Source organism: Eubalaena glacialis, chromosome 10, assembly GCF_028564815.1.
Source record: "Eubalaena glacialis isolate mEubGla1 chromosome 10, mEubGla1.1.hap2.+ XY, whole genome shotgun sequence".
Lineage (NCBI taxonomy): Eukaryota > Metazoa > Chordata > Mammalia > Artiodactyla > Balaenidae > Eubalaena > Eubalaena glacialis.
Window position 1 is genome coordinate 13748742 of NC_083725.1, and position 26381 is coordinate 13775122.

At 36.2% G+C, this 26381-nt stretch overlaps 1 protein-coding gene across 2 annotated transcripts in view; it reads right to left on the reverse strand.

Moving 5' to 3' along the window:
- The window catches only part of CBL (Cbl proto-oncogene), an 89098-nt gene that overhangs the window by 33975 nt on the left and 28742 nt on the right, over nucleotides 1–26381 (reverse strand). For both annotated transcript variants that reach the window (XM_061203380.1, XM_061203379.1), the window contains exons 3-4: nucleotides 2422–2568; nucleotides 442–598 (exon numbers count right to left, since the gene is read on the reverse strand). In XM_061203380.1, coding sequence (XP_061059363.1) covers nucleotides 442–598; nucleotides 2422–2568 — 304 coding nt within the window. The remainder of the gene's footprint in view (nucleotides 1–441; nucleotides 599–2421; nucleotides 2569–26381) is intronic.

A 26381-nucleotide genomic window follows, 5' to 3' on the forward strand; every position in this document is an offset into this window, starting at 1 on the left:
TTTTAGAAAAAGAAAGAAATGAGTTCTTTGTGAAGCATCAATACATCTCAATATTAACAATCAAGAATTTCAATACCATAGGAGAAAAAGCTGGAAACATACATAAATGTTCAATAACAGAACTCATTAAATATATTATACCCATCTTTAGGATGTTCTACAACCACTAAAATGATGCAAAGAAGAATATTTAATAATAGAGAAAGATTATAAATGTGAGGGGAATAAAGCAGATTATATAGTTATTCTTTTTACAAAAAAAATATGTATATATAAAATAGAGTAGTTTTAACCTTTTTTTTTTTTTGGCTATAGTTTCTAGAATGAATAAAAATATTTTCATAATAGGCAAAATCCCAAATGTCCAAATGTTATTTTTTAAAAAGGTTTCTCTTCAGAAAAATAGCAATAACTAGTTTAGCCAACGTTTTAGTATCCTACCTGAAAGAGTCGTGTAAAGATGTCGAATTCAAACACTGAAATATAATCATTGCAGGTCAGATCAATAGTGGATTTCAGAGCCATGGCCTCCAGCCCAGAACTGATGGGATGTACTTCATGAAGGGCCTGTCTGAAGCTCTTCCAAGGTACTATTGTCCTAGGATGGGAGTGGGGGTAGGAGAGAAGGCACAGAGTGAGATAACAGATAATTTCAGGCATTGCTACATTCAAGGAAAAGAGAGCCACATTAAGCTCTCAATATCAATTTCAATTTTCTTAAAGAAGCTCAACTATATTTTACATTGAGAACAGAAAGGGCATAAATGATACATTTCTTAACTTTCTAATGAATAAATTAATAATAGAGACATCTTTTTCTACTTTTCTTTGGCAGAATGCCACAAGTTCATTCCCTTTCTCATCTTTCTTCAGACATTTGTTCTATTAGAGAAGCATTGGAAAGAGAGATAAGATTATCCTTCTTGTATAACAGATGTAACCTGTGTCCAGATCTTTACTAACTGAAAGCTTGTGTTTAACTTTTTAAAAGCACATAAAACACTCTGTGTTCTTTTGAGGAACCCACACTATCAAGGACTTCACTAGAGGAATATAGGCTTAAGGTACAGGAAGAATAGAGTTCTGATAGAGATGAAGAAGAAATTATTTAACATAAGAATGATTAAACCCCAGATATGGCTAGCAAAAGATATTGTGGGATTTCTATTTCTCAAGATCTTAAAAAAAAAAAAAAATCTCATTGCCTTTGAAAAGTTTATGTATTCACCTGCCTGAAAGTAAGAGAACAAGTGGCGTTTCAAACTCTTTTCCAATGTAGCTAGTTATTAAGTTAAAGGAACAAAGTTAAACTCATTCCCATTCTCTTCAACTAAGTTTTTAAAAATCACTAATTATTCTATATTTAATGTTTAAACATGATTTTTAAAATAAATCAAGCGTTTAACAAACGTCAAATCAATATGTAGTATATACCTGAAACTAACTTAATAGTGTGCGTCAACTATATTTCAATTAAAAAGAAAGAAGGAAAGCATTTAAAGGGAGATTTACATTAGGATCTGTATATTCAACTGAGAAATTTTATTGTTTTCTACCTTTTCAGTTCTTTGAACCAAAATTTCAGAGGACTTTCAAGAACATTTATATTAATACTTAGAAACATAAACTTGTCTCATAAATCTGTCTATATAACGTAAGACTTCTGAATATCAAAAAGACAATATAACAAAGTGGAAAAACAAGCCGTAGACTAGGAGAAAATATCTCTAATGTAAGTGACTAACAAAGAGTTAGTATCTTACAACAGGAAAAATACAAACAACTCAATAGGAAAATGGACAAGTCAGGAATAGGAATAGGAAGGTCAGAATAAGAATCTTGATTGGTGACAAATGTGAAAAGGTGCTCAAGCTCCCTTGTCATTTAGGAATATAAAGCAAAATATGATACCAATTCATATCATCAGTGTTAGTCAAATTGCAGAACTACTGGAACATGTGTACACTACTTATAGGAATATAAACTGGTACAACCACTGTGGAAAGCAATTAGGCAATATTTGGCAAAGCAGAAGATGTGAAACCCCCTGACTCAGCAATTCCACTTCTAGGTATGTAACTATTGAGAAACTCTTGCATATGAAGACAAATACAATTTTGCTTTCTGCAGCACTGTTTTGCAATAGCAAATAGTTTGAAATGTAAATGTCCATTAACAGCATAATGGATGAGCAAAGAAAGAGAAGAGCATTCAATCAAAGAGCGTGGGTTTCAACGGAACTGCAAAGGTTTATTTCTTTTAAAAAAAATAATCAGAGCAAAAAAAGGTTGGGAAGTAGGTACACACATATTATTTTTCTGTTTCCCATGTTTTAAATATTCCATCAATAAAAAACTAAACAAAAACCCAAAACACAAGCTTCAGTTCTTCATAGTTCAAATTCATTATTTTGAGTCTTACTTTTCCCCAAAAGCTTTCCTCCAAAATTCTGCAGCATCTGCTTTAGTAATCCGAAATGTGTCTCCCTGAAAGAGTCCACTTGGAAAGATTCCTTTTAGTTCTGCCAGCATGTGGCTGAAGATCAGGGACAGTTTGGTTAGGTTTCGCCTACAAATGATCAGAAGTGCAATGATTAAATGAACACATAAAATTATTTTTATTTTAAATGTGCTGAATTCACTACACCAGGTGTGTAATTATAATGCAAGAAAGACTGCTGCATTCACTAGGTCCACTCCTTTCCCTCTGTTCAATGTTATATGGTAAATAAAAAAAATTTAACAGTAATCTATTTTAAGACTTTTAATCTTAAATTAATCAGACCCAATAACTGAGCATAAACTTACATGAACAAACTTACTTTTTTAGGATGACAGGTAAAGAGGACTCAACAAATAAGTGAAAGAAGTTGTACACTGCTATAACCATTCACTCACAAAAGAAATGTTAGAAAAGCAAAATATATTATTTCCTGTTTTGCATGAACTAATCTGGATGTTTAAATTACCACAACTGATCTAAATTAAAAATAAAGGCTTCCCTGGTGGCACAGTGGTTAAGAATCCGCCTGCCAATGCAGGGGTTCGAGCCCTGGTCTGGGAAGATCCCACATGCCGCGGAGCAACGAAGCCCGTGTGCCACAACTACTGAGCCTACGTGCCACAACTACTGAAGCCCACGCACCTAGAGCCCGTGCTCTGCAACAAAGAGAAGCCACCGCAATGAGAAGCCCGTGCACCACAACGAAGAGTAGCCCCCGCTCACCGCAACTAGAGAAAGCCCGCGCGTGCAGCAATGAAGACCCAACACAGCCAAAGATAAAATTAATTAATTTTTTAAAAAGTCAATTTTTGTCATACAAGTGGACTATGAAATTTCAAGTCAATTCATGATCAATTTTATTGCCTAAAAATTCTCTTTAATACAGATCGATTTTTCTCTTTTAATGCTATACTGGAGGGTCACCACTAGTCCCATCTTTGTCTTTCCTGGATAAAATGCTGCACTAAGTCTCTATGGCCCTAACTTTTCTGCAAAACACTGCTGAAATCTTTCTAATCAGCTTTTCAACAAATCAGCTTCAGCTTTTTGATATTTGTCTTCCCGCACTTGTATCAAGTTATATTCTTTCTAGTTTCCTATTTCTGAAAGTACCTACAAAAGTGATAAAATTAATATTCTTTGAAGACAGCCTAAAATAATTCATATGCTAAATAGCTCAAGTAAGATAAAAAATACAAGCACTTATCCAATCCCTAAACTCCATTAACTGTTTTCCTCCTGGTACTTTGAGAGCCTTCAATTATTGCTGGTTAGGACTTTTACTATTTTACCAAAGAGGAAACAAAAATAGAAACTATCGAGAATATATCACAGATAACATGATAGAAAATCTGCAAAGCACAAATTAGTCCCAATGACTTCCCAAAGACTTCTGCAGGACACCAGACTGCACTCAATATTTATATAACATTTTGCCAAATGTTAATCCTTAAAGATAAGCAGGAGAGAGTCCATGATTCCCTTAAGATATGCTAAGCTGTTGAGAACCTACTATGTGTAAAGAGCTATGCTAAACAGTATAGCAGAAAAACGTGTATCAGAGAAAATACTGGGTGGGTCAAAAAGTGCCTTCGGTTTTTTAAGTAAAAATAAAAGACACATTTTTCACTTTCACCAAGAACGTTATTGAACAATGTATTCACCCTTTTGTTCCACTACCTTCTGCCATTTTTCAGGCAACTTCATAATTCCATCTTCCCAAAACTTTTTATCTTTTTGAGCAAAGAACTGTTCCAGGTGCCTTTTACAGTCTTTCAGGGAATTGAAATTTTTTCCATTAAGAGAATTTTGTAAAGACCGAAATAAATGGAAATCCGAAGGTGCAATGTCTGGTGAATACGGCGGATGAATCAGAACTTCCCAGCCAAGCTGTGACAGTTTTTGCCTGGTCATCAAAGAAACATGCGGTCTTGCGTTATCCTGATGGAAGATTATGCGCTTTCTGTTGACTAATTCTGGACGCTTTTCGTCGAGTGCTGCTTTCAGTTGGTCTAACTGGGAGCAGTACTTGTTGGAATTAATCGTTTGGTTTTCCAGAAGGAGCTCATAATAGAGGACTCCCTTCCAATCCCACCATATACACATCACCTTCTTTGGATGAAGACCGGCCTTTGGTGTGGTTGGTGGTGGTTCATTTCGCTTGCCCCACAATCTCTTCCGTTCCACACTATTGTACAGTATCCACTTTTCATCGCCCGTCACAATTTGTTTTAAAAATGGAATGTTTCATTATGTTTCAGTAGAGAATCGCATGCGGAAATATGGTCAAGAAGGTTTTTTTCGCTTAACTTATTTGGAACCCAAACATCAAAGCGATTCACATAACCAAGCTAGTGCAAATGATTTTCAGCGCTTGATTTGGATATTTTGAGTATGTCGGCTATCTCCAGCGTGGTATAACGTTGATTGTTCTCAATTATTGTTTCGATTTGATAGCTATCAACTTCACCTGGTCTACCCGACCGTGGAGCATCGTCCAGTGAGAAATCTCCAGCATGAAACTTCACAAACCACTTTTGACACGTTTGATCAGTCACAGCACCTTCTCCATACACTGCACAAATCTTTTTGTGCATTTCAGTTGCATTTTTACCTTTCTTGAAATAATAAAGCATAATATGCTGAAAATGTTGCTTTTTTCCTTCCATCTTCAGTATAAAAATGACTACACAAAAATTCACCAATTTTGATAAGTCTTTTTTTAAATGCACACTGATATGACAGCTGTCACATACAATCTAACAAAATTGTTTTGAATGAAGTTAAAGACAACCAAGTGCTGCTAGAGCCATCTTACAGAAAAAACTAAACGAACCTTTTGGCCCACACAATACATATATCATACTCCCAAGGTTACAACAGAACTCTTTCTGCAAGAAACAGGTTTGAATCTTACTTCTTCCTGAAAATGTCTTTCCTTAGTTTCTCCAATGTCATCCTCTCTTGGTTCTCCTACTTGCTTTTGTTCTTCCTTTGGCTATTCTTTCTATTCTCCTAACATAACTATTTCCCAAGAATTTGCTCTCCATCATTTTCCTTTCTTTCCCCATGTACTCTCCTGACTCTTCCTTTGCAATCTCAAGGCTTCAAAAACTGCTTTGCAAAAGATTCCCAAATCTTAGGCCTTAGTTGCTTTCCAACTGCCTACTGCATTTCTCCATTCAAATGCTAGTACCAGAAAGCAACACATTCAAAATTAAACTAACCTTCCTTGGGGATTGGGGGGGGCGGTAATAACAGATTTTGGGAATTTGGGATTAACAGATACACACTACTACATACAAAATAGATAAACAACAAGGACCTACTGTATAGCACAGAAAACTATATTCAATATCTTATAATAACCTATAATAGAAAAGAATATGAAAAAGAATATATATATACAACTGAATCACTTTGCTATACACCTGAAACACTGTAAATCAACTATACTTCAATTAAAAAAAAGAAAAACAAATTTGTTAATTGGAATTAAATAAATCTTTATACCTCTAAAAAATAAATAAACTAACCTTCTTTCTCAAACCTGCTCTTTCTTCATGTTCTCTATTTTCTGTATTTAATGACAACACCATCTTACTTCCCACAAGTTCAGAACCTTAGAGTCAGTCATCTTAGCTGCCTCCATTTTCTTTATTCTCCATATCTGACTTGTCAATTTGCTAATCATCTGTTGTCAATCCTACCTTTGAATTTGTATTATTATTCTAATATGCACTCCTTGCTACCTGCGCCTACCTACTCCATAATTCAAACTTCCGTCTTCAGTCTATTCCTATGCACGTTCAATCATACCGCATATAACTGCCTTTCAAGGGGTGGGGGGGAACAATTTCTACAGTACTAGTGGGACAAAATCCAAACTCAACTTTGATTTTTAGACTTTCCACTAACCTGGGTCTAACCTACCTTTATAACTAATTTCACTAGTATATTCTACTCAAACTGAACATTTTACCTCTTCTTATACATACTACCCTTATTCACTTTTGCACCTCTGAACCACTGCTTATTTGTTCCTTAGTCTGCAAAAGACCCAGCTTAACTGTCATTTCCTAAGAAGCCAGCTAGAAGTAATAAACCTCTAAAATACCCCCAGTATTTTCACTGAAGTTCTCTTATGTCATCTGAACCCATCTTGTACCACAGTTATTTGTGTACATGAGGGCTGAATTCATTTCTGATATATATTTATATCCCTTTGGCATCTGGCATAATTTCTAACCTTTATTATACCTTTAGAAAACATCTGACTGTATACTGTGTGCTAGGCACTAGGGATGGATACAACAATGCAACAAAACAAAATTCCTGGTTTTATAGCATTCACATTCCCATGGCAGAGTATCAGGTAGTAGGAGAAAAAGGCTTTGAAGAAAAACAAAGCAGGGTATGAGAAGAGAGGCATGTAAGATTGCCGTTTTAGAGGGGGTGGTCTTAGGAACCTCTCTTATTGTTGATTTTTAAGCCAATTCTGAAGTGAAGGCAGGAAGCGAGTCTTTGGATGACTGGGCCATGTCAGCATCTTTGACTCTTTAAATAATTTTCCACTGAGAATCTACCAGGTATCCAGTACTATGCTAGATCAGAGATAAAATATACATACCAAAATATAATGGACAAAAAGCTTTTTTAATTTGTGAAGTAAGCCACAAAAAGGTGAAAGTTATTGACCGCAAAGATGTAATGGCACCAGGTGCCTAAGAGCAATTTGAAGTGCTGACTGAAATAGTTACTGAAAATCAATTTAAGACACTTTCATACTCAAGGATGCATCCCCCAAAAAGCCAGCTTACATTTCTTAAAACCACCAGAGATGTGCACTGTAAGCATCACACTTCCTAAAACGAAAAAAAAGAATCTACAGAAGCCCATGGGTCAGAGTATTCTGTAAGTGGTATGAGTTTAAATTCTGTTTCAATAACATTTTAAGGCCTTAGGCTTATGGCTCAGTGTCTACAGTGTATAGGGCAGAATTTAATCAGCAAAATCTGTCTAAACATGTAAACTAAGAACAATGAGGCATGATGGATATTTGGGCTTATTACAAGTAAGCAATACATTTCAAAATTCTGTCAGCAGTTACTTCAATTCATACAATATGTTCTAACATTTCTCCAAATATCCACAAAGAAACATAACTGTTCTATTTTTTGTAAATGCCCTGAAGACAAAACTTTTCTTTCTTTGAGTAGCAGCAAGTAGGATCAATACAAGCTTTTCTTTAACTCAGTATTTGAAAAAGGTCATTTTTACTATCTTTCACGCTAACCATTTACATCTAAGTAACTGCAAATTCTACTCTATAGCTTCCATCTTTCCCTTCTCTTGTCCCCTCACAACTTCCCCATAATCAAATGCTGATTCAGTATGCAGTGTCAATTTTTAAAAAGGTTCAAGACTGGTGTGAGTTCTTTTCCCCCTACCTCAGGTCCTACTCTAAAAGCCAATGTACCTTTGTACCTCAGGCCTAAAGTAATGGTATACATTTTCTTGTGCATAATTTCAGCTAGTAAGGGACTAAGATTTATATGTCACTAATATTTAAGTACATAAAAATTAAATGCACAATTATAGCTCCTGTTTTAGCTTCAAAAGTAGAAAGATAAATACAACCTGATAGAAACCACAATCACCATTTCTATAGATCAAGCAAGACAGTGTGGGAAAGTAGCCTTTATATGAATATGAGATAAACAGAAAACTCCTCAAATGATGCCAACCAATGCATCTTCTATTACACAAAATACTGAAAAACAAGCTGCCTTGTAACTCTTGGCCACAAAGTACCTTGCAGAGAAAAAGGAAATGGAAAAAAGAACATAGTATGGGGAGATATATTAACCCTCTATATTAAAATGTATTTATTAATGTTTAAGACAAGTACGAGGCTTCCCTGGTGGAGCAGTGGTTGAGAGTCTGCCTGCCAATGCGGGGGACACGGGTTCGAGCCCTGGTCCGGGAAGATCCCACATGCCGCGGAGCAACTAAGCCCGTGTGCCACAACTACTGAGCCTGTGCTCTGGAGCCCGCGAACCACAACTTCTGCGCCCACGTGCCATAACTACTGAAGCCCATGCACCTAGAGCCCGTGCTCCACAACGAGGGAAGCCACCGCAGTGAGAAGCCCGCGCACCGCGACGAAGAGTAGCCCCCGCTCGCTGCAACTGGAGAAAGCCCGTGCGCAGCAACGAAGACCCAACGCAGCCAAAAACAAATAAATTAAATAAATTAAAAAAAAAAAAAAGACAAGTACGGAGAGTAGTACCACTCTTTTTTGTTTTAATGAGAATGTTCCATCCCTTAGAAGTACAATAAAAGTTTCAAGAAGAAAAAGACTGTTGAGAAATTAATATTAAGAGATTGAGATCTTCTTGGACTTCCCTGGTAGCGCAGTGGTTAAGAATCCGCCTGCCAATGCGGGGGACACGGGTTCAAGCCCTGGTCCGGGAAGATCCCACATGCCGCGGAGCAACTAAGCCCGTGTGCCACAACTACTGAGCCTGTGCTCTGGAGCCCGCGAACCACAACTTCTGCGCCCACGTGCCATAACTACTGAAGCCCATGCACCTAGAGCCCGTGCTCCACAACGAGGGAAGCCACCGCAGTGAGAAGCCCGCGCACCGCGACGAACAGTAGCCCCCGCTCGCTGCAACTGGAGAAAGCCCGTGCGCAGCAACGAAGACCCAACGCAGCCAAAAACAAATAAATTAAATAAATTAAAAAAAAAAAAAAGACAAGTACGGAGAGTAGTACCACTCCTTTTTGTTTTAATGAGAATGTTCCATCCCTTAGAAGTACAATAAAAGTTTCAAGAAGAAAAAGACTGTTGAGAAATTAATATTAAGAGATTGAGATCTTCTTGGACTTCCCTGGTAGCGCAGTGGTTAAGAATCCGCCTGCCAATGCAGGGGACATGGGTTCAAGCCCTGGTCCGGGAATATCCCACATGCCATGGAGCAACTAAGCCCGTGCACCACAACTATGCCCGTGCGCCACAACTACTGAGCTTGCGCTCTAGAGCCCGCAAGCCACAACTACTGAGCCCACGTGCCACAACTACTGAAGCTCGCATGCCTTAGAGCCTGTGCTCGGCAACAAGAGAAGCCACCGCAATGAGAAGCCTGCACACCCCACGAAGAGCAGCCCCTGATCGCTACAATTAGAGAAAGCCTGCGTGCAGCAACGAAGACCAACGCAGCCAAAAATAAACAAATAAATAAATTTATTTATTTATTTTAAAAAAGAGAGAGAGGTTGAGATCTTCTAGAAAAAAATTAAATGATGACTTACAAAACAATCAGTCCAATGTATTCATAAAGATATTCTCACTTATGGTACTTTTTCTGAAACTCCATTTTGATAGAGATAAATTCTATAACATGACAAGCATGCTCTGTTTATTCTTTCTACAAAAGAGTACCTGAAAATATATATGATAGTCAAGATGACTAGAAATCTAAAATGTATTTCCTGGTCTCCCATTAATTTATTGTGTCCTGTGAGGTTATTTAACCTCTCTGGGCCTCCATTGATTCCAATGTAATATAAGGAAGCTGGAACCAGCTACTCTTAAAGATATCTTTCCATTTATAAAAATGTATAAATTTATGCTATATCACTGATTTGAAACTGGAAAAGAAACCTTAACTTCAGCAGTTTAATTTCATAAGATTGAAGAAGAAAGACATGAGAGAAAGAAAGCTAGCACTTTATCCTTATGTGACAGAGGACTAGAAATTATGTCAAGAAATAATTTTTAAAAGTATATTTTATTTCTGCCTGCAAAGAATTTAAATAAACTTATATCTTATGGAATTTAAATGAACAGTTAATTGTATGAACCATATATGGGGATAAATTAAAATACTGTTATCTACTCGTAACATTAGGGATCTGGCTAAACTCCAGAATCTGTAGTGAATTATTTTACTCAAAGAATTTTATCATTTCTGAAGAAATAACATGGAAACACCAAAAATCATCTCAGCTATATGAAAATACTATCACATGTGAAAATGGTTCAAAGACTCAGAAGTCTTTTTGATTTTTAAAAAGAGAAGAAAGTGGAGCTTTCCTTTTGAAAACAATAATTTAGTTAATATGTATATAATTATTATAAAAATTCTTCCAATTTCTGTTTGACTTTTATAATAAAAAAATTTTTATAATAAAACATTGGGGGAAAACCCCAATAATCTATTTTAATAATATCTGTAGACCCAATGATCCTGTACTTCCCAGCGGGTAAATTTCAGAATGATTAACACAATACAATGATTGACAAACAAACTGCACAACATTATACAATACCATTTTGGAGCTGTAAAATGTTTCCCAAATGAGGTCACAATATAACTCACTCTTTGCCATTCAGCCATGGTGTGGGCTGTAAAACCTATATAGATGATGATAAATAATTATACTGCTCAATAGTGAAGTGATCAATACTTTTAAGTATTTCATTTACTGGTACTATTTCAGTGATAACTGTGCTGCTTTTTCTATTCATTAAACTCCAAAACCTTATATGCAAACACTAGTGTCATCCAAAGAATGCTGAGTGAGAACCTACTGAGATGACATTTATAACTCAATAGCAGCATCCTCTGTTCACAGTAATCAGCTTTAAAAATAGATACAACGGAACTTCTTTTAACAAAGCTTCACAGGAAGTCAGTGAAGTACTGTTTAACTCTTATCTGCTTAAGCTGCTAAAAAAAAGGGTGGGGGGCGAGGCAAAAAGCATCACCTATTCAAAAAAATTCTAAGCCAATATATCTAAAAATATCAATGGCCTTTTTCACTAAACATATTAAGTATATTTGATAATATACTAATGGTCCTGCTTCTGAGACCCCCAAGTTACATGGTAACAGATTACAACATTATCATTCAGAGCATTTTAAGCTGTTTCATAGAATTTTAAACCTAAAGAAACACTAATCTAATTCACCAGGTAAAAGGGAAGGCAGCAGCCCACATGAGACTCTCCAACATGCCCCTCGTACTTCTATCAGATTAATCTTAAAACACAGACTCAACTTCCTTAATCCTTCTACACCAAAATCCTCAATGACTTCCCAATAACCACCAAAAAAGTTCAAGTTGCTATGCTTGTAAGTCAAAGCACTCACAATATGGTCCTGATTCACCTTTCTAGACATATACTACTCAATATTTCCCAAAACATTCTATACTTTCCAGGCCCCAGGCCTTCAGTGATGGTGTTACATCAGTAATATATGTCCTCTCCTTCTCTAATAGTTAACATTAAGAGCTTACTGTGTATCAGATACTTTGTTAAGCTACATGTATACCTCATTTAATTCTCATAATAATGCTTTGAAATAGAAATTACTAATCCTATTTTACAAGGAGAAACAAAGACTTAGTGACATCAAATAACCTGCCCAAGGTCACAGAGCAAATAAGTGGCAGAGCAGGTCTGTGATTCAAGAGCCCAGGCTTTCTGGTATGATACGTATTTCCTTTCCAATGACTATGGTTACTGAAGTCCTGCCCATTCAAAATTCATTTTAAATGCTATCTTCTTGGTGTGGATGCTGGGGGGCGGGGTGGGGGCGGGCAGGCGGGGAAGGATTCCCAGTCTTCATTCAATGTCTACTTTCAAACTGAGACACCCCACACCCACATGCCCCACAGCATCTTGCTCACACTCTGTACTGGCTTCATCATGTTCTACTTTGTATCAGTTGTCCTATTCCCCAGCTGGATGACAACTCCTTCAGGGCAGGGACAGTGAAGGTGCCTTACACACTCTATGCCCTGCAGTGGTGAGCACACTGCCTTGCACTTAAGAGACATTCAATACGTTTACAGACTTGAAAAATATTACTTATTTTTCAAATAAACTTTTTATTTTGGAATTTTAGATTTACAGAAAAGTTGCAAAGATAGTACAAAGCATTCCCATATACCCCTCATTCAGCTCTGGTTTCTCTTAATATTACTGTCGTACATTTGCCAAAACTAAGAAACCAACATCAGTACAGTGCTATTAACTACACCCTAGACCTTATTCAGGTTTCACCAGTTTTTTCCATTAATGTCCTTAACTATCCTGGGATCCAATCTAGGATACTACATTATATTTATTCGTCACATCTCCTTAGTCTCCCCTGGTCTGTAATAGCTTCTTAGTCTTTCCTTGTTTTTCATGACCTTAATAGTTTTGAGGAGTACTGGGGTTAGGTATTTTGTAGAACGTGTCTCAATATGTAAAGCCGATGTTTTTCTCATGCTCTGACTGGGGTTATGAGTTTACGGACACAATATCACAGAAGTGAAGTGCCTATCTCAAACACATCATATTGGAGGGTACATGAAGTCCACATGACATCACTGGTGATGTTAACCTTGACCACCTGGTTAAGGCAGTGAGTATTTGCCATGCTTCTCTACTGCAGTCACTACTGGAAAAGATTTATTTTTTCACAGATATATTCCTTCTTTCCTAACTCATGTAAAACAGATCACTTACACCCAAGTTAGTATTTTTAAATGATTAATGTGATACATTCTCATTAAAGCACACACCATAGAGACATAATATTTATAAGTTAATACCTTTGGTTTTAGTGTGGTTGAAAAAAAAGAAAAATAGCTTAAAACTCATTGTGAACATTCAGCAAATGTTCACTAAGTTACGTTAACTTATGGTACTCTCATCATTATTTCCTAAAGAGTTCAAGAATATAATCAGACTTCTCTATATTTCAAAACAACCTTTGAATTTACTCAACCCAAGTTCTGAAAGACAGCTATGTAAGTTACATACACTGGAGCATCTGTCTGCAGCTAAAAGCTTATTAACCCTGAGAACTGATTACTATTTCTCTATACCAGTTCCTTAAAGAACATACAAACACATCAGTAACATAATACAGAAACCTCCAAACTTCTCATACCCTCCCCCCGACAAATGACAAAAACCACCAAGTACTTTTCAGAAGTTTTATCCTGTGAACTTAAAAAATAAACTTAAAAGTATACAGATACATAGACAGACAAAGCAAATTATATACCGAGCAAGAGACAGCTCTAATACAATCTAATCAAGTATATAAAAAGTATATCTAATTATCATTAATTATTTAACTCCTGAGTATATGACATATCAGACATCCATTTCCACTTAAATATATTGTTTCTCTGAACAAACACAGAGTAGCTACTAAACTTTGTTATTCTCAAAACTTGGGAAAGATAATGAAATTTTCTATATCTATCTGCATCTCCTCTGTTTGGAGGCATCAATACCAGAAAAATCTTCATCACTGCCGTTTTCTTCAATATATTTTCCATGAAAAATAATCCTCCTCAAGTTCAAGATTCTACGTCTCTGTACAACTCTGGTATTAGCATTTTACTTATTTAGTTAGTAGTATTTAGTATTTAATTAGTAGTATTTTTATCAAATTCAACATACTTTTATTAAAAAGCTACAAATAAAGACAATGTCAGATAACACAGGAAAGAAGGTGTTCCTGGCCCTGACTAGTTATCAAAGCAGACTCACATTTAGGCAGACTTTGGTGAGTGCAAGAGTAAAGTATCAATAAAAACGAAGAGTCACAAGAGCATGGGTAGGAGAACCACTAATTAAAACTAGTGTAATTCAGGAGGCTTCTTGGATTTTAAAGAATAGATGGGATTTCAACAGACAATATGGAAGGGAAAGGGATTCTAAGCCAAGGGAATGACCAAAGCAAAGGCTCAGTAGAAGAAAGTTCAGGGACTCGAAAATAAACGGACATGGCTAGAATGTAGAATCATGGTAGCATAGGATAAAACTGAATAACACAGGCAGGACTCAAAATGTAGAGATTTAACTACCGGGGTGAGAGATATTACAAACGCAGCAGGAAGTCATTAAGGGTTTGGAACTGGGGAGTGACATCGAATCTGTTTTGAGGCCATAAATGACGGCAAGCAGTATGAAAGATGAAACAGTGAGGAAACGACAAAAGCAGCAAGCTCAATCAGGATGGTACTGCAGTAGAAAGGTAATGGGAGCCCAAACACGGGCAGTAAAATAAGACAGATTTGAGAGATACTGCAGAAGTAAAACCAAGGAGATGACTGAGTAGGAGGAGATGATGAACCTGAAACTGAGCCTGAGCAGCTGAGAGTAGGGTCTTAAAAATATATATATATTAATAAAGCTAATACATTTAAAGGGCTTACTATGTGTCAGGCATTTTATATTTTTTATTATTTAATTAATTTTCATTCACAATCCTTTAAGATTGATTCTGCTATTACCCTCACTTTATAGATTAACAAACCTCAGCTGAAAGAAATTAATCCAAGAATCAATCTCAGTAACTCACACCTGTCACCACTACATAATATTAACTGAGGGAACTCAGAAGAGGAAGTTGGTTTGCTAATGAAGAGGATACATTCAATGTTCAGACATGTCGAGTGTGAGATGTCTGAAAGATATTAATATGGCATGTCTAGCAGGCAACTTGGGAAAGAGGAGCAAGTAGGGAAACAGATTTGTGAAATCATGTATAAAACTGTTGACACAGTTGGGAATGGCCTGTCTGCTAATTCCCTCACACGGGATAATCAAAATGAAATAGAATTTTTATCAAATCAACATGTTGCACACCTTAACCTTAAATAATGCTGTAAGCCAATTATATCTCAATAAAATTTTAAAAATTAAAAAGAAGGACTTCCCTGGCGGTCCAGTGGTTAAGATTCCACTCTCCCAATGCAGGGGGCGCATGTTCGATCCCTGGTCAGGGAACTAAGATCCCGCATGCCACGCTGTGTGGCCAAGAAAAAAGAAAATTAAAAAGAAACTGAAGTACAGTTTTGAAAAGATTTGGAATTTCTCCCTTTGGGAGTAGTGGGGTAGGTAGTATGATGGAGTCAGAAAAGGACAGGAGTGGCAGGCTTCTCTTACTTAAAACAAAAACAAAACCATGTGAAAAATATTTGGAAACACTGGGCAATCAATGTTCTAAGTGTGCTATATTCACCTTTATAAGAATATCGTGCTCATTTTTTTAGTTGTTCTCACATTAATGCCATCTCTTTGAGACCCAATCTTTGTTTCTCCGTATCTTCTATGCAGATGAAACACACTGAGTTGATGAAAACGCACTGAGTTTCTTAACACTTCTTCATAGATTCTCAAATGTTAGGGCTTCTAACACCTATTCAGCGGTATTTATCATACTTCCCAGCAGGAAAACTTATATGGAACTTAAGCATTAGAGGCACTGTGCAAAAGTAAACAACATTTACTGTGTTTACTAAACTCAGTAAAGTAAAACTCGTGATAAAATTTCAATTATTGTCAAAGGAGCAGAGGTATATTCATGAATGGGGGAAAATAAAGCATAAGAATACATAAAAAATGGAGAAAAATCATAAATGTATCTTGACTTGAATACAAGAAATTTAAAAGCTTCATAAGAGTGCCAAATTAAACCTCTCATGACGAATTGGTAAAAATCTTCAGAATGCACAAACTCTAAATCTAACAAAATTAGAGACATAACTAAAAATATAAAAGGTAATTTAATAACAGAATACAATGAACTCTATTCCAGTAATTTTCACTAATTTATTTATTTCATAAACATTGAATGCTTACTATATGGCAAGCACCATACTTAAACTTATTTAGGGGAAATGGACTATTCCAAACCCTGAGTAAACCAAAAACCATTAAACAGAGTAGGTATCAAAATCCATTCCCTACTCTCACACATAGACACAGTCATACACACATGTGTGTACAAGCACGCATATTAGACCATGATGGTATTACGGAAGAATTTTTGCTATACGTTCCCCATAAAAGCTAACTCTTATTTCTACAAGCTGTTCAAAAATACAGAAAGAGAACTCATTCATTTTGATTACTTCCATAATCAAAGACCATGAGAAAAAAACTATATGCTAATTTCACTTACCAGAATAGATGGAAAAATCCTAAATGATTATTAAATAGAATTCAGTGAAGCATTATATATCACCCTAGATATCTGCACCAAAGAAATTAAAATATATGCCCACACAAAGATTTGGACATGAATGTTCCTATTAGCTGTATTTGTAATAGCCAAAAACTGGACACAACTAAAATGTACATCAACAGGTGAACAGATAAACAAGTTGTGGTACACCCATATAATAAAACTACTTAGCAAACAGAGGAATAAGCTATTCATATGCAATATATATATATGATTATTTCATAGAGCCAATGACTTTATTTCCACTATAGTTCAGTTACCGCTTTAGTCCAAACCGCCATCATCCTACCTGGATTACTGCATTTGACTCCTGACTGGTCAGTCATCTTGTTCTTTCTGTATTGCTTGGCAACGAGCTAACTAGGACCAGGGGTTCCTCCTAACATCTTCCCAAGGGACCTCTGCAGTCTCTAGTTACCAGACAGCTGGTTCTTAGCAACTCCTGTAAATAGGTGGCACCCAAGACTCACACTTTTTACCTCACTTATCACATTGACCCCCATAAAAAGAGAGAGTGCAGGGGTACATTGGGGTAGGTTGAGTGCCTTTTCTGGAGCCCAGTCTCATGATACAGCCAACTGTGCTCAACTCAAGCACTCCTCTCCACAGGACACCAAGAGAATACGGCGTCTCTATACAGGATCATCCTTCCACCTATGAATTCAAGCCTGATGTTCACGTGGAATGTACTGAGAGCAAGATCTCAAAAGTACTTGCTGAATGAATACTTGCATAAAGAAAACCTCAGTAGCCTGTGAACCATGACATTTCTTTTTTAAAAATTATGATAAAATATACATGACATAAAATTTATTACTTCAACTATTTTGAAGTGTATACAACATTTTTCTTAACAATTTGCTCCCTCCCATAATTTTTCAACGAGTGTATATCTCTAATTTTTTTTAAAAAAATCAAATACTTTGGTCCTGCTTTTTGTGAACCAGGCATTATTCTAGGTGGTTTCTAACATTAACTTATTCATTATAATACTCACAACAATCCTACGAAAGCACTTTTAATGAGATATCTGAGGCAAAGAGAAGTAACTTGTCTAAGGTCATATACTGAGATAGTAAATGGCAGAGGAGTCCATCTGGCTGATCCAGCTCACACACTTAGCATCTAACGCTACGACTGCTTTAACCTCGCTGCGCCATACTACATGTTTACTGACCTGTGTGTGTGCCACTAAGTGAAAGTCACACTGAGAAACTGTGCAATTAGGCAGTACCTTAATCACTCACCTAGTCTAGAAAACTTTAATCCAGTGATAAAAAATAAAATAGATAATATTCAGTCATACACAGGCCTAAAGAGCCCTTCACAAAAGTTCATGTCAAGAGAACTTAGCTCAAGCTCACAGCAATAATGATGAAAGATTTCCTTTCTTAAGTGGTTTTTTAATCATGCTCTTTGAAGTTAGAACAGAAGAATAGAAGAAAAGGGATCACTATAATCTGGTTTAACGTTACAGGTAAAATAAAACATTCAACTAATTATTTTAAATGTAAATAATATAAGAAAAATACCATAAGAATAAGAATGAAACAAGTTAAGAAATATTAACTCTGAATACTTAAATCATTTAGATATATTTTATTAGACACTAAGCAGGATGAGTGTTTTGCATGTAAAGGAGTGGGGGGAGGGTTTAAACAAAGAGGAAAGAAATATGCTAACGAACGTTTTTTATTCCATTTCTTTAACAAATTTAATACATAGGATTTAAGCTTTCCGAAGAAAACATATATTTCAGGTTCAACACACAGTAAGTAAAAGTAAAAAAAATACACTGCCAGGATTCAAGTTCATAATGCTTCTAACATTTTCACACTACTAGGTACCTCTAGCAAGCATTTGCTGCTTTGTATACTACAGCCTGGCAAAAAAAAAAATTCTTGTAGCCAGCTTTTGAGCTTGTTCTTTAAGATGTTCTAATTTAAATGCAGTTGTAGACTTCACAAGTATTATGGTTTTAGAGCAAGTCTTGGTTGGCACTATTAGAGCAACGTGATTAGAAAAGAATTTTGCACATTCTACTTGACATTCACTGCCTACTTCTCTATACTGCTCTGGTTTTATAAAAGTCATCACTGATGCTTTGAGGGGAGGCAAGGGAGAGTACCTTCACATTCTCTCTCTCTCTTTATCTGCATAATCAAGCCTATGCTCTATTAGAAATATTTTGAGGGAAATTCTCTTGCTATGTGAATACCTAATGCTGTAGTAAATCACAGTATTGATATTTTTTGTGTTCAAATGACATGCCTATTAAAACGTTTTAACTTCCCCAAGTTTATGTAGTTTACCATTTCATATACTACTTGAAATATGGCCTCCATGGGATCATTTCTGCAATGTGAAAATAAATACACAATCATCATCCCTTTACATTCAAACAAAGAAAACCAAAGTAATTGGTAATAAACATGTGGGAGATTAGCTTAAAAAAAAAAAAAAAAAAGGCCCTGGCACTTACTAGCTGTATGTACTTGGGTAACCAATTCTAACTTTCCGAGCCTTGGTTTCCACATTTATAAAGTGTAAAATACATAAAGGCAAAGGCCATGTTCATTTTTGTTCAACATAAAAGAGAGTGCCCAATTAATATGTGCGGCGAGGTAGGGAGCGAGTAAAGACTAGACCACATTTGAACTTTTCAGGCATATAGCAAGCACGTAATATTAATGGCATCTGAATTTGCAAAAATCCCGAATTAAATTTTAGACCGAGACTCCTGCTTTCAGCCAAGAGGGAACTGCAGGGACTGGATTTACCCTCCTTGAAAGAACTGAAAAATTGGACAAAACATATGAAATAATGGTTTCCAGACAGTAGACATCATGCAGCAGAGGACTGTGATCCCTAAGAGAGGGGAAACAAATGGAAGTGAACTCTGTGACTGACTGAACTTACTGCCTGGAGTTTCTAGGCCTCAGCACTGGGAGGGGGAACTCAGGCAGAGCCTGATAGTCTCTTGAGTTGAGGAGACAGAATTGTGAGTCTGGGGAAACCATGGCAGTTGGAGTCCTCAGTACAGAATACAAGAGAGGAGAGAGCTGCATAGAGAGAGGAAGCTTAGGAGATCTGTAGCTGAGCACTGATGAACACAGGGAAAGAACCACCTGAAAGGAGTACAGCAAACACTCCCCAGTTCTCACAAAGGAGAAGGAGTGGGGTGGAAATCTGTAGATGGGTAGAGCACGGGTAGAATCTAGCATGTGGCTAGATTAAAAGCTATTCATATATCCAGAGAAAACTCTAATTTGAAAAGAGTTATGCACCCTAATGTTCACAGCAGCACTATTCACAATAGCCAAGACATGAAAGCAACCGAAATGTCCATCAACAGATGTATGGATAAAGAAGATAAAGAAGATATGTATACACATACATATACACACATAATGGAATATTACTCAGCCATAAAAAAGAATGAAATAATGCCATTTGCACCAACATGATGGACCTAGAGATTATCATACTAAGTGAAGACAGAGAAAGACAAATACCATATGATATCACTTATATGTAGAATCTAAAAAAATGATACAAATGAATTTATTTACAAAACAGAAATAGACTCACAGACATACAAAAAAAACTCATGGTTACCAAAGGGGGTAAGGGGCGGGGGGAGATAAATTAGAAGTTTGGGATTAACATATACACACTGTTATATATAAAATAAACAACAAGGACCTACTGTATAGCACAGGGAACTGTATTCAATATAATGGAAAAGAATCTGATAAAGAATATATATACACACATACATATAGAGAGAGAATTACTGCTGTACACCTGAAAATAACATGACATTGTATTACAAAATTAACTATACTTCAATTAAAAAAAGGTTAATTAAAAAAAACAAAAGCTATTCTGGCCTTGCCTAACAAAGTTTAAAAGCATCAAACTATTCAGCTGTATCCCAGAACACAGCTCAAGAATATTTATAAGAATACAAAGTATCCAGCACCTACCACAGTAAAATTAACAATGTCTAGCATCCAATCAAAAATTAGCAAACATGCAATGAAGCAAGAAAATATGACTTAGTGAGGATAAAAACAAATCAATAGAATTAAATCCATGAGTGACACAGATGACAGAATTAACAGACAAGGATATCAAAAGTTATTATAACTATATTCTATTTATACAAAAAGGTAGAGAAACTCTTGTACATGTTAAGACATGGAAAACATAAAAAAGATCTAAATCCAACTTCTAGAGATGAAAACTAAAATGGAAGAGACTCGCAGCAGATTAACTACTGCAGAAGAAAAGATTAACTGATTCAAAAACACAGTGATAGAAACTCCCCAAAATAAAACACTGGAAAAAAAGTGAGCAGAGCACCAGTGGCCTGTGGGACAATATCAAGTGGCCAAATATATATATAAATGGAGTCCCCTGAAGGAGAGTAGAAGGAAGGGAACAAAAGAATTTTTTTCTGAAGAAATTATAAGATAAATATTTTCCAAAACTATAAATTTTGGATTAAAATAGTACAAAGAGCAAATTATGACATTGTCATATCTCTTTCCCAAGTCCAAGGAAGACATTTCTATTCCACCCAGGAACCTTTATCCACTGAACCCCTCAAGACAACAATCTAAGCAGCTACAACCTATCCACAGGACCAGCAATTATTAAAATCTATTTACCAGCCTTGATATTCTGTTCCCTTGAAATGTACAATGGTTCAAACATAAAAAGGGGTAAGATTAGCCTGCCTTGTGCCAGAATTATAAAGCAGTATTGGAACAGTATAACAAGTCTACTCTTTAAGAGATTAGAAGGAGCTGTACCAAAATGACAGCAGCAATAATCACTTTCAAAAATGGCTATAGCATTTTTGAAATGTGGACATCAATATAGCAGTTCTTAAAGTGTGTTATGCAATCCCTAGGAGTCCTTGAGACCCTTTCAGAGGGTCTGCAATGTTAAAATTATTTCCATAATAATATTAAGACACCACATGATTCATCTTTTCCACTGTGTTGATACTTGCATTGAAGGCACAAAGTTGGGTTGAGTCTGCTGGTGCCTTAGCTGAATCAAGGCAGGAGCGCTGAACTGTACATGTAGGCACTGTACTCTTCACCATGACTTGCAGTAAAAACAAAAACAAAATGCTAGTTGCACTTAAGAATGTCCTTGATGAAGCAGGAAAGACCATTAATTTTATTAAATTTTGAATATTGAGGACATTTTTAAAAACATTGTGTGTGACAAAATAAGAAGTACACGAAAAGCACTCCTGTTGTAATAACAGTTGTCCTCAGGAAACACATTTGTACAATGTCTTTCTTTTGTTGTTGTTTTTAAAAAAAATTTTTATTGGAGCATAGTTGATTTACATGTGCAATGTTTAAATAGTTGAAGTAGTCGCTCTTGGTGGAATACCTTTTTTTGTAAACCACTTAAACCATTTTTTAGTGTACAATTCAGCAGCATTAAGTACATCCACACGTTGTATAATCATCACCTCTATCCATGTCCAGAATTTTTCATCATTCCAAACAGAAATGTTAGCAGTAACTACCTACTCTCTCCCGACCCAGCCTCCTGGTAACCTCATTTCTAACTTTGTCTCTATGAATTTGCCTAGATACCTCATATAAGTGTAATCATACAATATTTGTCTCTTTGTGTCTGATTTATTTCACTTAGCACAATGCTTTTAAGGTTCAGCCATGTTGTAGCATGTATCAGAACTTCGTTTCTTTTTATAGCTGGATAATATTCCATTGTATGTATACATCACATATTGCTTGTCCATTCATCTATTGAGGGACACTTGGGTTGTTCCTACCTTTTGGCTACCATAAAATGCTGCTATGAACACGGGTGTACAAATATCTGTTCAAGTCCCTACTTTTGATTCTTTGGGGGTAAATACCTAGAAGAATCACTGGATCATATGGTAATTCCATTTTCAACTTTTTGAGGAACCACTAAACTTTTTAAACAGTGGTTGCACTATTTTACATCTCCACTAGCAAAGGATGAGGGTTCCAGTGTCTCTTCGCCAACTTTTGTCAGTTTCCCTTTTTTCATAATAGACATTCTAATGGGTGTGAAGTGGTATCTCGTGGTTTTGATTTGCATTTCCCTAATGACATTGAGCTTCGTTTCATGCACTTATTGGCCAACTGTATAACTTCTTGGGAGAAGTGTCTATTCAAATCTTCTGCTCGTTTTTGAATTGGGTTTTTTTTGTTTGTTTGTTTTTAAGGAACCATTTTGAGATATGTCAGAGCACACAGTTCTTTTATTTTATTTTATTTTTTTAATTTTATTTATTTATGGCTGTGTTGGGTCTTCGTTTCTGTGCGAGGGCTTTCTCTAGTTGTGGCAAGCGGGGGCCACTCTTCATCGCGGTGCGCAGGCCTCTCACTATCGCGGCCTCTCTTGTTGCAGAGCACAGGCTCCAGATGCGCAGGCTCAGTAGTTGTGGCTCACGGGCCCAGTTGCTCCGCGGCATGTGGGATCTTCCCAGACGAGGCCTCGAACCCGTGTCCCCTGCATTGGCAGGCAGATTCTCAACCGCTGCGCCACCAGGGAAGCCCTGAATCGGGTTTTTGTGTGTGTGTGTTTTTCTGTTGAGTTGTAAGAGTTCTTTACATACTCTGGATTTAAATCCCTTACCAAATATATGTTTTGCAAAAATTTTCTCCCAATTTGTGGGTTGTCTTTTCACTCTCTTGTTAATGTCCTTTGATGGATAAAGTTTTAAATTTTGATGAAGTTCAACTGATCAATTTTTTCTTTTATTGTCTATGCTTTTGGTGTCATAACTCAAGAAATCATTGTCCAATCCAAGATCATGAAGATTTTCTAAGGGTTTTTATTTAGCTCTTAAATTTAGGTCTTTGATCACTTAAACTTAATTTTTGTATATAAGGTAAAAGTCCAACTTCATCCTTTTGATTGTGGTTATCCAGTTTTCCCAGCACAATTTGTTGAAAAGACTTGGCATCCCTGTTGAAAATTAATTGACCATATGTGTGAAGGTGTATTTCTGGGCTATTTTATTCCATTGGTCTATATGTCTGTCCTTATGCCAGTACCACACCATCTTGATTACTGTAGCTTTGTAGTAAAGCTTTGAAATCAGGAAGTGTGAGTCTTCCAATTTTGTCGTTTTTCTAAATTGTTTTGTTTTTCTGAGGTCCCTTGAGATTTTTTTTTTTGGCTGCATTGGGTCTTTGTTGTTGCGTGCAGCCTTGCTCTAGTTGCGGCAAGTGGGGGCTACTCTTCGTTGTCGTGCATGGGCTTCTCATTGCGGTGGCTTCTCTTGTTGTGGAGCACAGGCTCTAGGCGTGCGGGCTTCAGTAGTTGTGGCACATGGGCTCAGCAGTTGTGGCTCGCGGGCTCTAGAGAGCAGGCTCAGTAGTTGTGGCACGCGGGCTTAGTTGCTCCGCAGCATGTGGGATCTTCCTGGACCAGGGATCGAACCCATGTCCCCTGCATTGGCAGGCAGATTCTTAACCACTGTGCCACCAGGGAAGTCCCACTGAGATTCTTAATGAATTTTAAGATTAGCCTGTCAATTTCTACCAAAAGGGCAGCTAGAATTCTAATAGGAATTGCACTGGACCTCTAGATCAATGTGGGGAGTACTGCCATCTTAACAATACTAAATCTCCCCAATCTATGACATGGAATATCTTTCCATTTATTTGGTTCTTTTTTAACTTCTTTCAGCAGCATTTTATTGTTTTCAGTGTACAAGTCTTTAGCCTCTTTGGTTAAATTTATTCCTAAATATTTTATTCTTTTTGATGCTATTATAAATGGAATTGTTTTCTTAATTTCATTTTTGGATTGTTCACTGCTGGTGTGTAGAAAGAATACAATTGAGTTTTGTAAAGTTTTGCATTTGATCTTGTATCCTGCAACTTTGCAGAACTCAACTACTGGTTCTAGTAGTAGTGGTTTTTTTAGTGGATTCCTTAGGATTTTCTACAAACAAGATCATGTCATGTACAAATAGAGATAGTTTTACTTCTTCCTTTTCCTTGTGGGTGCTTTTTACTTCTTTTTCTTGCCTAATCGCTCTGGCTAGAACCTCATATGTTGAATAGAACCTATGTTGAATAGAAGTGGTGAGAGCAGACACCCTTGTCTTATTCCTGATGTTAGGTGGAAAGCTTTCAGTCTTTCACCATTGAGTATAATGTTAGCTGTGGGATTTTCATACATGGCATGGAATACCATTTCTACTTAAAAGAATGACTAATAGACAAAGTATGGTTACTCAGACTCGAATATTTGGCAGACAGTTTCTCCAAAATAAACAAAGTGACCTGTCACCTCAAGGAAAACAACTGATAGTTTTTGTTGTCAACGATAAAACTCAAGCTTTTAAGCAAAAATCAGAATTTTTAAAAAAGCCTATCCTCCACTATGAGCTTAACAGTTTCCAAATAAAACTTTTCTAATGATATTTAATTAATGAATGTGATTGTAGAATGATGTGTCAACACTTGAAAATCTACATAACCTAGTGAACCAATATTTTCCAAGTGACCAAGGTATGATGCTACAAAATTGTGCATGGGTAAAAGATTCATTCCAAATGCAAGATAGACCAATGAATGTTAATGTAACAAGGTATAAAATGTTCGTTGAGGCGGTTTAAGAGATTTACAAGAATGTAAAACTACTTATATTTTAAAATATTTTCCAGGGAGTTCCCTAGTGGCCTAGTGGTTAGGATTCCAGGCTTTCACTGCCGTGGCTCAGGTTCAATCCCTCCTCGGGGAACTAAGATCCTGCAAGCTGTGCGGTGTGGCCAAAAGGAAAAAAAAAAAAGAATGGAAAAAAATTTTTTTCCATTATGTCTTCACTTTTAAAAAAATGTTTTTATGTCGACATGTAATGGACTTGTTACTGTTATTATTAAATGTTAACAGTTATTTTAAATATTTAAATATTTTTCAATTTCTCGGTTTTAATATTGAATATAGTAAATACTGATACATATAACCCACATACATGAAAGTTCTTTGAGGTCCTCAATGATTTACAGAGTGTAAAAGGGTCCTGAAACCAAAAAGTTTGAGGAAAAAACTGTATTAATCAACAAAAGCTCTACACAGCAAAGTAGATATTTGGTTTAAAGCAAACAAACAGTACTTTAGGCACTCATTCAGCCAACCCCTACATTAGAATTTCAGCCAACCCCTACATTAGAATTTCTTAAGATCTTATTATCACATATTAACAAACCACAGTAACTTATGATTGACTGGTTTGCAAGCACTGTCATATTAGAGTTGTACAGGATGGTTTTGACAACTAAATGTGACTTCTTCACTGTCATGAAACTTCACCTTCTCCATTTTAGCCCAGTTTTCTAGCCTCTTAAGCTGGGAACTTAGGACTTTGTCTGACTAGGTTCACTGAACTCAATTGAATCTACCAATCATGTTACTACAAGAAATGGGAAGTTTTCCAGGATTGTCCTTGTGAATCCAAGCTCTCACCTAAGAGGTATCACATCTTTTTCTTCGTTTAAAAAATAATTTGATTATATATTAATTATAGAAAATTTAGAAAATATATAAACAGAAAGAAAATTTTAATTACCTCTAATTCCAGTACCTAGTAATAAGTACTGTTGATATTTTGGTATCATTCCTTCCAGGTTTTTTCTATATTTCTTAACTACTTTTTATAAAAATGAGATCTTATTAGTTATACATATAATTCTGTGGTCTCTTTTCTTCTCCTTTATAGGAATATTATAGTCATCATGCTGTACATTATATCCCCAGGACTTACTCATCTTATAACTGGAAATTTGTACCT